Below are 13,878 nucleotides of genomic sequence, written 5' to 3' on the forward strand. Positions count from 1 at the left end.
CCCCTGGACTGTGGGGCTCCGATGGGGGTGGGGCAGGGAGGCCCCCTGCAGGCCCGAGCTCCTGATCTCAGGGTACCCCCCCAGCCCCCAGGGGCTGCTTTGACCTGACCTCCATGGTTACCCTTCTTCCGGGCCCTTTGAGAGCTGTGGCTGTCCTGCAAAGTCTCCAGTGACCGCTAGGACCCAGCCCCTACCCAATACCCACCCCTCATGCTACCCTGCCCCCCAAGCTCTCAAAGGTGCTCACTCTGTCTGGTGACCCCAGTTGTCGGGGACAAGCTTGGAATGTAGGTTGGGAGGGGTTACCTCCCCAGGGGAGGCAGGACTGGTTGTGCCCACCCTGAGAGCCTCTACCAGACACGCTGGTCATGCTGTAGAGGCCCAGCCTCCCAGGAGGGCCAAGGCCGCCAGTGGGGGCACCACTACTCAGCCTCTCTGTCTGGTGGACGCCGTCAGCAAACTGGGGAGCTTGTGCCTCCTGCCTGGGTCCGGCCTGCAGTGTCCACACATCTAGAGCTCACTTGGGGCGTGGAGGCTGTGCCTTCTGAGGGAGGGGCCGTGGGTGGTCCTCCCTGGGGACTTCAGGCCCCCCTGGGCCTGGGATGCGTACCTTGTAGTCCATCTGCTTGGAGCAGTTGAAGACGTAGACCATGGTGCCCAGGGCTCTGCCCAGGTCCTTGGTCGTCTCTGTCTTGCCAGTCCCGGCGGGGCCAGCGGGGGCTCCGCCCATGATCAGGTGGAGGGACTGGGTCAAGGTTATATAGCATCTGCAAAGGACCTCCAATCACCTCGCAGGCGGCAACCCCACAGCCGCCCACTTTCTTTCACTGTGGTTCAGTGACACCCCCAAGCCCCAAGGAGGCACCAAAGGGAGCCGGTGGGAAGCACTTGTGATGTCGCCAAGGAGCAGACACCGTCTTGCCGGGGCGGATGCCACATGGGGGCTGTGCCCACCAGGGCGTTAGAGGAGGCCACTGCCTAACGTAACAGTCACTGACGGTTCGCCCTGAGCAGCTGCTGGTCTGAGTGCTTTTTGCTGTTAAACGACTCGCTTGACCCTCAACGAACTGCTGAGGATTTATAAAATAACGTCCCCACTTCGCAGGTCCTCAGAGAGGCTGAGGACCACCCCCAAGGCCATACAGCCAGTGTCGGAGGGAGGGAATAGGATCATGGTCCCCGAGTCTGGGTGCCTGGCCGGTAGCAGGACTGAATCTGACCCAAATGCCCGGACCCGTCAGCCTCAGCAGGGCACGTTCGGGTCTGACAGCGCAAGGACTCACGGGGAAGGGCCCAGAGAACAGTGTGAGTCCCCCCGCTGCATTGCTCAGGGCCAGGCAGGAAGGCGGCCGGTGCGTCCTCACCTGTCGGTGAGAGGGGTAATGACCAGCCGTGGAGTGTTGCCCAGGTACTCGTACGAGTACTGGATCTGGGCATCGCAGATGTTGGCAAAGCAGTGCTTCTTCTCCTCATCCCAGCGGTGCCGCAGCTGGGACTGCCAGGTGAAGGCCTGGGCGCTCTCCACCTGCGGGAGGGGCAGGCCGGTTTGCCTCCTGCTGGCCCCTGCCCCGGGGGGGGCGCTCCCCGGCCTCCGGCTCCTCCCGTGGTGCCCACGTCAAGCCTAACTCCGTGCACCACTGAGTCTCGCTGAACCGTGGGCACCCCTGATCGGGCCGCTTGTCCAGTCACTTACCAGGGCCGAGACAAGGGATGAAGGAGGCGGTAGCCACTGCCCGGAGTAGTGTCGCCCGCCTCCCTCAAGCCAGGAGGAAGCAGCAATAACTGGGATGGGGGCGTGCGCGGGAGTCCCAGGCACCAGCCCCCCGCGGGGTTCCCGGCCCTTCCCGGCGCCCGTGCCTTGGCGGTGATCATCTTGGCGACCACATCCCGGGCGTGGACGTCGATGGTACAGATGGTCATGATCTTCGTCCTGTCCCCGGCGCTGAGGTTTCCGATGAGCAGGGTGATGAGTGCGTTCAGCTGACTGATCTGCAGGAGAGAAGGCGCCTCGGCTGGGACACCCATCGCGGGGCGGGCTCTGGGCTGGGGGGGGTCCCCCACGGCTGGGTAGGGAAGACCCCCGTGCTCTTGTTCACAACAACGAGACACAGAAAGAAGCTCTCGCTATCTGCCAACTGGGGGTGGGGAACGCTGGGGAACAGGCCCCCCCATGGAACATCAAGGAGCCACTAAAAATGGTGTAGAAGAAGATCGGATGCCCTGAAAGACGGCGGACGTTACGTAAAGCCAGGATTTTAAAGCTGTGTGGACAGTTTATATATTTTTGCCTAGGAATCGATTATATGCACACAAAAAGATTAGAATGTTAGATAAGAATTTGTTGACGGGGTTATATATGGGTGGTGGGGTTTTTATTTTAAAAATTATCTTTAGTTTCTAAATTTCTAACCAAGAATCTTTTAAAAAGTTAAATCAAAAGGGGCCCCCACTTGCCGCAGCTAGAGAAAGCCCTCGCACAGAAACAAAGACCCAACACAGCCAAAAATAAATAAATAAATAAATAAATAAATTTTTTTAAAAAAGAGAGAGAATGAAAGTCATGTACTTCTAAAGCGGTTACTCTTGGGCAGAAGGATGTTGGGGGGTGCCAGTATTTGGCTGCTTTTGACCCACAGAAATGGCAGTGGCACAAGGGGGCACCTCAGGGCAAGAAGCTTTGGATGGACATGGGATGGGGGCACACACCTGCTTCTTGTTGTAATCTTTGATGGCGTTTTCGTAGCCTTCTTCCAGCCTGGCAAACGCCAGGCCCACCTCGGTTGTCCACCAGATCTGGGTGCACGAGAGCGCAATCTGAAAACAGAGCGGCCCCCGGCCCCCCGCCAACGTAAGCGTCGTTCTCGGCGTGACAGAAGAGTGCACATCGGTAAGGTGGCTGTTCTCCGCCCACTGTGGCTAACCCAGGACAGGTGAGCTCCATCCACCCGGCCTCAGACCTGGGCGGGGTAGTCAAAGATCCACTGCTCCCTTGGCTTCTCCTCGTAAGTCACCACGGCTTCCGGGATCTCGTGGCGGAGTGTGGCGCACATCCTGTCCAACACCCGGTTCAGCCAGACCTCCACCTGGGGGCGGAGCCACAGGGACCAGAGAGGGGTGAGCACAGCTCATTCCGATGGCTTGCTTTGTCATTTAAAAATTAAAGGACCATTTGTCATCCTCCTCCTTATCATCCCAGGGGTAGAGATACCCAGGTTTTCAGAGCAGTAAGAACGACCAGCTTGAAAAATGTGGTCAGCAAGCCCAGCTGTCCGCGCACAACTGGTTGCATTGGGCATCGTGGGCACAGAGAAGGGAGGGGAAACCAGAGGAAAGTCAAGAGGAGAAGACAGTCTATGTCTGACCCTATGAAGTGGTGCTCACATGCAGAGACGCGGGGCCTGTCCCCCCAGCCCCGCTGCCCCGCGTCCCTTACTAGTGGAGCCCCCACTAGCTCCCCAGGTGCATCATCTCAGGGTCTTAGACTGTCATGTGGACAAACCTGCTGACGAGCCTTGTGTGTATCTTAAAATACAAAACTTCAACTGACTGCAACTGGGGGGGAACATACCCAAATGAGATAATTGGGTTGGTTTTTCTTTTAAACTACAACGACAGTGCAGGCAGAGCTCGCTGTAGTTCGTGGTTATGTCTGTAAGCAGTCACGTGTGGGAAGCATCTGAGCGAACTGAGGACTGGATCCTGCCACCGGCCTGCCAACCCCATCTGGCCAGGTTCTCCGAATTCAAGTTGCGGGAGCTCGGGTTTTCTTGCGTGAGATTTTTACCCCCCAAGCTGACTTACCTCTGAATTACATTTCGCTTAGGCTAATGTCAAGATCGATTCGGAGGCTTGATCAATACTTGGGCAAAGAGATTGGGGGAGGAGGGGCGTGGAGGGCAGCTGGGAAGCTTGCTGTCAGCAGAAGGGAGCAGCCTCCTGGGGTGGGGGGAAGCTGGAAAGGGGGCCGGGCTGCCCAAGGTAAAGGGACCCCTCTGCTAAATCAAAGCAGTAAAGCCCCTTACGCTGGGCAGGAATGAAAACTGGCTGGTTCAGGTGTGTGTGGCCCCCTTCAAAGAGGGGGGCGGGTGCCGCTAACACTAACCCCTTGGCATTAATAATAATAAATAAAATAATAAAAACTCAATGGCATTAATAAACCTTTTCTCCCCCTCCGTCCCCTCCTTTCTCTTCTTTCTGTTTCTCACAATGCACCTCATACTGTGTAGGTAAGGCTGTGCTGGAGATTCTATAGAGAAGCCCCTTAAGCATTTGTTCTGAGAGGCAGAGGGAAGGAGAGAGGGGTGGTCCCAGGCTGGGGGTGACAGCCTGTCTGAGGCCGTGTGGCCCTGTACACGCTGCACTGTCGTCCTGGGTTGGGGGGGCGTCACTCCGCACACGCACACACCTGCCCCGAGAGGTCACATTCCCGGTCAAAGTCCACGTACTCGTCCTCCTTGCTGTACATGCCCAGGCCAAACTTGAGCGGCTTCCCGTCGGCGTCGAGGCGGAACTTCAGTTTACACAGGCTGTCGAAGAGCTTGGACAGGTGGCGGCTCACCTGGATTGGGCGGGGGGATCACTGGATTTTGCAGCCAAGGGGTTCAAAGGCAGGAGACACACAGCCTGGGTCTTCCTCGGGGGGTTTTAAGCATCTTTTTTTTTTTGGCTTATACCTGCCGCCCCCACCTCGCCTCTGGGATGTTGACTGAACGCACTTAGCCAACAAATGGCAAAAACTGGTCTCAGGCGGAACCTTCCGAATGTCTGTTCCTGAAGATTTCTTTTCCTTGAGACGGTTCTGTCCCGGGCATGGGACCCGCGTCCCTAGGTCAGACGCTCAGAACCTAAATTGTGGGCCAGCCTGTGGCTGCCTTCTTGTGTGTCTGGAACTTCATGATTAAAATAAGACAGTCGCTTCCCTTCGCCGGGGTAGCTAACCCTCCTCTCTTTTAGAAGAGGAACCTCGAGGGACCTTTTCTTCCGGGCGCCTGGGATTTATTAGGATGAGCGGGCGTGTCTCTCAGAAACGGGCATCTCACCCATTTTCCAGAGGACGCGGATGAGGCTCAGGGAGGGAAGGGCAGGGTCTGAGACCAGTCCCAGGTCTTTCTGTCATGGCCCAGCCCCTGGGTGGTTTCAGGTGTGGATGACCTCGTGGAGATGCCACAGGGCCACCTGTGGACACTCCTCCAACATCCCAGGGCCACCCGGACATGGAGCCAAGCCGGGACCTGCCTGGAGCCTGGAGGCCGCACCTGAGGTCGGCCTCTCTTCACAATGCCAGGGGCCCACCTACCTCCACGGGGTCATTTCCGTTGGAGAGAATGTCCAGGAGGTCGGCTGAGGAGACGAAGTAGAACCTTGGGAAAGCAAGTCTTTTTGTCTCTAAATATTCGGCCAGGGCCTTTTCACACATGGCCAACCTTGGGGGAGGAAACAAGGCTGCTGAGTCCTGCTCGACAGAGGGTCTTTTCCAGCCCATCCTTCCACGCGCTAGACGGACAGCCCCGGAGACGCCCAGGCTGTTCACAGCCCCAGTTTGATTCAAATCTTCCACACTTGTTCTCTGCCAGCCCCTGACCTGGTGGGTGTCCCCAGGTATGATAGGGTATAGTTTAATCTCTGCAGTCAATGCTTCTTCTGAGGCTGAAGGCCTGCCCTGTGGCCGGCGTGGCAGGTTGTGGCCTGAGAGCTCGCACTCTGAGGAAGGGGATGTGTTAACCCACAACCTGGGGCTTTCCCCGTCCTGGCCAGCAAGGGGCACGTGACTCGGGTTTCTGCCACAGTGAAGCCCCTCCCCTGGACAGTGTGGGACCCACCTCTTCTTCAGGTTCTCAAGTTTGTTATAGAGACCAGGTTTGTTGGTGGCTTCGACCACGTTGGGTGTTTTCACTGCCTCCTCCATCAAGGCCTGGGAAGAGAAAGGGGCCGCCACGGCATCAGGAGCCCTGTTTTCTCCAATGGAGCCATTTCCGAAAGTGCCCAGGCAGGAGCGAGAGCGCTGTGCTCACCTTGAACTCCTGGTCGATGTCATCAAAGCGTTTGGAGTCCTCCGGCAGCTGGGCGCGGATGTCTTTGGAACCAATGAAGATGCTCTCCAGGTGGCTCCAGGTTCTCTGGACCTCGAACCAGATGGAGATGACCGAGTCCGCAGTGGACAGTTTCTGCTGCCAGCTCGTCACCTCCTTCAGGAAGTAGGACAGGTACCTGGACGTCATCAGGTTCTGTAGCTGCACCTGGCTGTCCTCCAGCGTCTCCACCAGCACCTCATCCGTCTTGAGCATCGTGGTGCCTGTCCGTGGGTGCTGCCTGTGCTCAAACTCCATGGTGGACCAGGTACTATCCAGGGTTTTCAGCACCTTTTGGGGGAACAGAAATCGGGTCAGCAAGTGTCTGGCATGAGGGGCTGAAAAGGACCCAGAGTTCCCTAGGACATGGAAGGAACCCCTTCAGAAAGGAGGCGTTTTCAGAAAGCCAAAATGTTCACGCCAAGGTTATTTACAATGGCCAACAGATGGAAACCACCCAGATGTCCCTCAATGGATGAACAGATCAACAAAATGTGGTGCATTCATATAATGAAATATTATTTGGCCATACGAAAGAGTGAAGCTCAGGCACATGCTACAACATGAAGGAGACTTGAAAACATGCCTAGTGAAAGAAGCCAGACACTGAAGCCCACATATTATATGTTTCCCTTTATATGAAATGTCCAGAAAAGGCAAACCTATAGAAACAGAAAGTGGGCTCGTGGTTGCTTAGAGCTGGGGTGGGGGGTATGAGAAGGTGGGGGGGTCACAGCTAAAGCGTCTGGGTTTCATCGCTTTTTGAGGAGACGAAAATGTTCTAAAATTGACTAATTCTAATATGTGATGGTTGCACATATCTGTAAATACGCTAAAAGCCATTGAATTGTACACTTTAAATGGGTGAATGGTATGGTATGTGATTTAGAGCTCAATAAGTCTGTTAAAAAAAAAGAAAGCCAAAATGTGACAATTCAAACTCAAAAAACAGGTGAGGAGAGAGGTTTGAATCGCAAAGGAGTCAGCCAGACTTTCCGTGTGTCCTGGAACTGCCCCGGGTACTGGCTGATGGCTGGCCCTCCTGCCCCCGCCCCCCCTTCAGCTTCTCAGAAGGCCGAGGCAGGATGGACCACAAGTGAGCGTGCTTCGTAGGGGAGGAGAGTTCAGTAAGGTTAGGCAGGTGGGTCGGGTTCAGCATCATCCCCTACAAAACGCACTTTGCTGTCAACAAAGGCTACCTTTTCCATGCCAGACTCTTTCACAGCCTTGTCTACGATGTTTTGGACCTCGTCTTCGTATTGATGTAGGTTCAGCTGGAGTAAATCCGCCAGGGTGGTCTCATCTGACATTTCAAACTTCACCTACGGGGAAAAAAAAAGAGGCACATTCCACGTCAGGTCACATGTTCTCCCGTTGAGGGACAGCTTTGTCCTTCATGGAGAGGCAGGCGAGGGAGGAACCCAGGCCATGGCGGGGGCAGTTGGAAGCTCCGTGACTTGGGCAGTCACTTCTCCAGGCCTCGTCTCTCCTCCCTGTCAAACTGGTAACAGCAGAGTCCACTGATAGGGGATTGAATAGTGTCCCCCCCAAAATTCATGTCCACCTGGACCTCAGAATGTGACCTTATTTGGAAATAGAGTTTTTGTAGTAAGGATCTTGAGATGAAATCGTCCTGGATCAACTGCACAGAACCTAAATCCGATGACAGGTATTTTCATCAGAGAAAGGGGAGGGAGATTTGAAATGCAGAAGAGCCCACGTGACCACTGAGGCAGGGATTGGAGGGATGCGGCCACGAGCCAAGGATCACCTGGGGCCACCAGAAGCCGGAAGAGGCAGGGAAGGGCCCTCGCCTAGACTGCCAGAGGGATCACGGTCCTGCCGACACCTTGATTTCAGGTTTTTGGCCTCCAGAGCCAGGGAAGACTACACTTCTGAAGTTTTAAGCCCCCCACGGTGTGGGGCTTTGTTACAGCAGTTGCAGGACCTGATCCACCACCTCAGGAAGCTGCCGTGTTAGTAACAGTTGTGGCCAAGTCACAGGTACTATTACTCCAGTAACAATACCAGGTGTTTTCATGGTGTCACCCAGTCCTCAAATCCTTCTCGCTGTCACACAGACAGACGTTTCCAGGCCCCGATTCCAAGCCTGCCGTGGAAATTGGTTTAACCAAGTGATGGAATCGAGCGTCTCTCAATCATGGCTGGAAAAATACCTGCCCGGGTCTCAACAGTCCTCGGTGATGCCCAGTTCCTGGGACGTTTTAGTTGCTTGTTGATCACCGCCTGGGTGTCTCTCCCAGGCCCTGGATGGGGTACACGAGCCTGCTGGCCAGTGGTCTCAGCACTCAGGATAACCCTTCTGCTCGTCTGTTTCTCCCCGCCAGGGCCCAGGCCACATCCCGTGTGCTCCTGAAGCTGTTCCTGCCCTTCCCTCGCCATGGAGGTGACTGCCTACTCTATGCTCCTAGAACCACCCCTGAGCACCCCATTCGGCGTCCCGAACACCGTGACCCACGCTGTTCTTTCTTCCTTTGCTTCCCTGAGAGCAGGGCCCGTGTTCTGTCTCTATGCATCCTTGGCATCTACGTGGGGCCTCTGCAGAGTAGCCGTTCCACAGAGTTTTGTTCAATGTTTGCTGACGGTGGGGATGTTCCTATTTGCCTTCTGTGAGTGTCAAGGCCAGTGACCCCCCACTGGGGGATATCCCTGGGAAAAATTGGGTGCTAGGACTCTGTGTTCCTGTGGCGCGTGGGGGACCCGGGGAGCTATTCCTCCGCCCCAAACTTCCTGAGCCCCGGGGACATTCACCTTACAACCAGAACTGGCTGCATAATTTGAGGGGCCTGGTGCAAATGAAAATGATGGGGTCCCTTGTTAAAAAATTATTAAGGACTTCAACATGGTGACAGCAGAGCATCCAACCCAGAGCGGGGCCCCTCTGAGTGCAGAGCCCGAGCGTGCTCAAAGCCGGCTTTATCAGCGTTAGCCCTGCCCATCCTCTAGCGAGCCCCCAAGGAGCAGCGCCCTCCTCCCCCGAGGCGCGGTACCTGGGTGGCCTGCATGAGCTGCCGCCAGTGGCGGTTCCGGATGGCGGGGTTCTGCAGCTCACTCACGGCGCGCAGGGACGCGATCATGTTCTTCACAGTGTTGTCCAGCCCCACGAAGGCATCCCAGCCCTTCACCTCCTTGTCCAGGGACCTCACGGTCTTGGCGAACTTCTGGCAGTCTGCGTCCATCTGCTCGACGTTGATATTCTTCCACTTGGTGGTCTTCCAGTCACCGATGCTGGTGTTGACCTGAGATGGAAACTCTCAGTGTCTCCTCTACTGGGGACACTTCAGGAAGGCACCTGTGCCACCTTCCTGCCATTGCTCTCAGGAAGCAAAATCCAATGAGTCTTGAGAACTAATGACAGAGCTTGGTAAAGTGGGTGGATACAAGGGGGAAAAAAAAACCAACAACCCAGTTCCACCATAAAAGATTCAACTTAGAAGTCAGCAGTTAAGAGATATTTTGGCAAAACGTGGGCCTTGTCACTGCTCACCAGGATCTAGTTCTGTCCCACTTCTTGGTGCAGCCACGTCAGTTGCCTCGACCAATGGAATGTGGGTGATGCCCGACACCTGGGGGCAGAAGCACTGGATTGCCAACGCCTGGCCCCCAGTTCCCTCCGTCTGCCTTGGCAATGGTGGATGCGTGCACTGAGCTGCCCAAGGGTTGCTTGGAACTGGAGTGTGGACTTTGCGTGAATGAGAAATACATGTCTGTGGTTAACTACACACGGTTTTGTTCTGTTTTGTTTTGTTTTGTTTTGTTCTGTTTTAGGGCTGTCTGTCACTGCAGAGTAACCTAGCTTATACTGACTGATTAAACACACCAGGAGATATTTCACTCACGAAAGGATGAAACAAGACACAGGCACTACTGGGAGACAACGCTACCAAGAGTGGAGACAGAGCCCTGTGAAGCCACAGTCTTTAATTCAGGGTAGGCTGAGAACAGCTGTGAAGCTGGACGGGCTGGTCCTGGAGGGGGTCAGAGGTTGCTGAGACAGGCTTGGGGTGGAAAGACACGGTCTTGACAGACATCCGTGTCAGATAAAGGCAAACAATTGGGGTGTTTACAAGAGAGTTACCTTGCAGATCCCAAGATCCCAAGATCCCAAGAAAGGGCACTGATGGCCCTTTCTGGTGCGTTTAAGCTGCTCTGTACCCGTTATCATAAAATTGTCCTGGCTAGTTTGTTTTGGAGAATTTTTCTTGCAACACCCTGACCGGAAATGCTTAGCGTTATCTCCTGGGAAAAGTAACCTGTATCTTGGGTCTGCACTAAGTGTTGTCTATCGAGGGAAAGTGCGGCATCCTGGTCTGACTTCACCGACTGCTCAGTAATGTCGTTCATGCACAGGAGACTTGAATTCAGTGAACTGCGAAAAAAATAAAGCATCGAGAGGCATCGATGGGTTGTCTCTCTTTGGGGGTGGTTGTGAGGTAGCCTGGGGCTCCAAAGATTTTTTTCCCCCTCTCTGTGAGAAATAGGTAGATTCAGCATGGTCAGGATGAAGACATTTCCAGCATTTCACTATGATGTAATAAAAAAAAATAAGATAACTGACAAGACAGAGCCTGCTCCTGGGTGGGGACAGTGAACATGGCTGTCAAGAGGGGAATTCTCCCCGGATTCGCTCATGGAGTAGATTTACCTCTAGCTACAGCTGTAAGAGTTTTCTTTTGGAGGGAGGAGGATTTTTCAGAGACTCTGAAGTTCGTTCAAGAGCACAAGAGAGAAGAGCTAACACAGACTTAGAGAACGAACTCATGGTCACCAGGGGGAAAGAGCGGGGAGGGATAGATTGGGAGTTTGGGATTGACAGGTACACACTGCTGTATTTAAAATGGATATGTGTAGGGACTTCCCTGGTGGTGCAGTGGTTAAGAATCTGCCTGCCAATGCAGGGAACATGGGTTTCAGCCCTGGTCGGAGAAGATCCCAAATGCTGCGGAGCAACTAAGCCCACGCGCCACAACTACTGAACCTGCGCTCTAGAGCCCGAGAGGCACAACTAATGAGCCCAAGTGCCGCGAATACTGAAGCCTGCGCACCTAGAGCCCGTGCTCCGCAACAAGAGAAGCCACCGCAATGAGAAGCCCGCGCACCGTATCAAAGAGTAGCCCCCGCTCGCCGCAACTAGAGAAAGCCCGCGCACAGCAACAAAGATCCAACGCAGCCAAAAATAAATATATTAACAAAACAAATAAAATGGATACTTGTATACGTATGGCTGAGTCGCTTTGCTGTGTATCTGAAACTCACAACATTGTTAATCGGCTATACTCCAATATAAAATAAAAAGTTAAAAAAAACCTAAATCGTATATGGAATAAATACTTTAATTTCTCTAAAAAAAAAGATAACCAGGGACTTCCCTAGTGGTCCAGTGGTTGGGACTCTGTGCTTCCACTACAGGGGACACGGGTTCGATCCCTGGTTGGGGAACTAAGATCCTGCATGCCTCGCGGCGTGGCCAAAAAAAAATTTTAAAAATAAAATTAAGCCATTGTCTATATATATATATAAAAAAAGATAACCAACAAGGAGCTACTGTCTAGCACAGGGAACTCCTCTCCATACTCTGTGATAAATGGGAAAAGACTATGAAAAAGAATAGATACGTGGTCCTACTGGGTCTGCACCTTTGTAAAAGAATGTCACCTATAGCTTGAAATATTCCCGGGCTTGACCTTTAAAGGTATAACACTTTCCCATTCATACAGAGATTAAAAAGTTGCAGAACAGAAAATAACACTTGTCTTGTCGGAGGTCAACATTGCGGCCAGAACTATGTGGACAGCTGCGAGAACAAAGGATCCCAGCACCAAGAGGTTTGCAGCCACCAGCCACACCCCTCCCCTTTTAGTGTACAAGAAGCCTGGATTCTACTCGGGTAAGAAGGTTCTTTGGGACACTAGTGGGCCATCTTCTCGGTCTGCTGGCTTTCCAAATAAAGTCGCTATTCCTTGCCCCACCCCCCCAAAAAAAAGAATAGATACATGTATGTGTATAACTGAACCACTTTGCGGTACACCTGAAACTAACACGACACTGGATTGACTATACTCCAACATAAAATAAAATGAAATAAAAAATAAAAAGAGAGAAGAGCTAAAATATCTCTGGAAATACAGGAGCCAAGAGGTGAGACTGGGGAGCAAACACGCGCACCTCCGCTGTGGACACACAGCCTTGATACCAGGAGCAGTGAGGCTTCCTACTCGTCGTTTTGCCTCCATCAAGCATCAGAGGCAGCTGTTATGGAAGGATAACGGGAGCGCCCCCTCTTGGTGCTGGGATGCTGCCCGTGGAGTCCCCCCAAGCCCGTCCCCTGAGGCTTGGCGCCCCCCTCACCATGACGATCATGTCCCAGAGCTCCTTCAGCTGGCGGACCTCTTTGTGACAAGCCTTGAGTTGCTTGTAGTCCGGCACTATGACCTCGAACAGGCTCCCGGATTTGCACAGAGCCTCCATGACGCCCTCCATGGCCGCGATGCTCTTTTGTTGCTGGGGGCACGCAGAAGCCGGTGAACAGGGTGCCGGCGCTCGGCAGAGCCTTCCCCGTCTCCCCCGCCACGTCCCCGTGAAGCCCAGAGCCAACACCACGCATACAGGGTGGTGGCAAACTTTCCAGCTGGGAGGGCAGCGGCCTCCCCGCCCGCCCCCAGCTTCTCCTCTGATGGGAGGGTGGGTCATCTCGGCGAGCTCAGGTGTGAGGACTGACTCTTAATGGACGTTGCATGAACGCCAGACTTCCTCCTAACATCTTCTGACTTCCCAGAACCTCCCCCATTCTCTCACTGTATATATTTGTATTGTATTAAAATGTATATAAGTAATGCTTGATTGCTTTGAAAACTAGAAAAATCTAGATAAGCAACGAGGAGGAAAAAAAGATTCGTCCTGAGCCACACGACTAAGTGCGGGCAGCTGTGAAAGCTTTGGTGTGGAGTGTGTACCATGCTCGACTGGGTACACAGGGGGGTCCCGAGTGTTTGCACCCTGCCTTGCGGGCCTCTCTCACCACGGACGTGGTTCCTAAACAGACTTGACAGGGGAGCTCTTCAAAGAACCTAGCCTGCGTCCACGGCTAAGTGCTAGGGGGGCTCGAGGGAGAGAATGGTGGCGTCTCTGCTGTGGGCTGGGGGCGTGACTGAGAAAATGCCCATGGAGAGAGGGCAGGATCTTGGCCTCTGGGAAGGGTGGGCTTCGAGGCTGAGCAGGGGAAAGAGCAGAGGCTCGGGGAGGGAAACTGTGGGGTGGCCCTAAAGGACATCTTGGGGTGCCCTTGTGCTCACGCCTGTGGTACTGCAGAGTGTGGTCGGGGTGTGGGCTGGGGCCTGCGCAGAGTGGGGGCTGAGCACTGTGCCGGGAGCATTGCGGTGCCCCCCTGTGCTCCTGGGGGCCCCCCAGGCCCCATGTACCCCAAACGCCCCTGCCAGGTGGAAGTCCATGGGGCCTTAGCCTGAATGGGCTGCCCGGTCCGGGGCCATGGAGCTTGCACGTTGGACACTGACCATGAACTTGGGCAGTGGGAACCAGGGGACACAGGTGAGGCTTGGCCACCAGCTGCACGTGGCGAGTCAGGGAGAAGAAGGCGCGAGGGAGCAGGGTGAGTGCAAAGCCCGAGGGGACAGCAAACTGCTGAAGGTGGGGACCTAGGGGAGGGAGGGGGCTGAGCCGCAGGGTGGGTTTGTGAGGCTCGTAGGATATTCAGATGTGCACACACACGCACACACACGTGTACGGCCCTGAGCCCAGTCCCATCAAGGCCACGTTTCTGGGCTCATGAGAA

The 13,878-nt window shown here is 54.4% G+C and overlaps 1 protein-coding gene across 1 annotated transcript in view; it reads right to left on the reverse strand.

Moving 5' to 3' along the window:
• Positions 1-13,878, reverse strand: part of DNAH17 (dynein axonemal heavy chain 17) — a 110,635-nt gene that overhangs the window by 59,615 nt on the left and 37,142 nt on the right. The window contains exons 24-35 of the mRNA XM_065896570.1: positions 12,438-12,590; positions 9,080-9,328; positions 7,268-7,390; positions 6,012-6,359; positions 5,820-5,911; positions 5,297-5,423; positions 4,406-4,558; positions 2,958-3,083; positions 2,707-2,814; positions 1,858-1,989; positions 1,365-1,525; positions 611-767 (exon numbers count right to left, since the gene is read on the reverse strand). Of these exons, the coding sequence (XP_065752642.1) occupies positions 611-767; positions 1,365-1,525; positions 1,858-1,989; positions 2,707-2,814; positions 2,958-3,083; positions 4,406-4,558; positions 5,297-5,423; positions 5,820-5,911; positions 6,012-6,359; positions 7,268-7,390; positions 9,080-9,328; positions 12,438-12,590 (1,929 nt within the window). The remainder of the gene's footprint in view (positions 1-610; positions 768-1,364; positions 1,526-1,857; positions 1,990-2,706; positions 2,815-2,957; positions 3,084-4,405; positions 4,559-5,296; positions 5,424-5,819; positions 5,912-6,011; positions 6,360-7,267; positions 7,391-9,079; positions 9,329-12,437; positions 12,591-13,878) is intronic.

The sequence above is a fragment of the Phocoena phocoena genome, chromosome 19 (genome assembly GCF_963924675.1).
Source record: "Phocoena phocoena chromosome 19, mPhoPho1.1, whole genome shotgun sequence".
Lineage (NCBI taxonomy): Eukaryota > Metazoa > Chordata > Mammalia > Artiodactyla > Phocoenidae > Phocoena > Phocoena phocoena.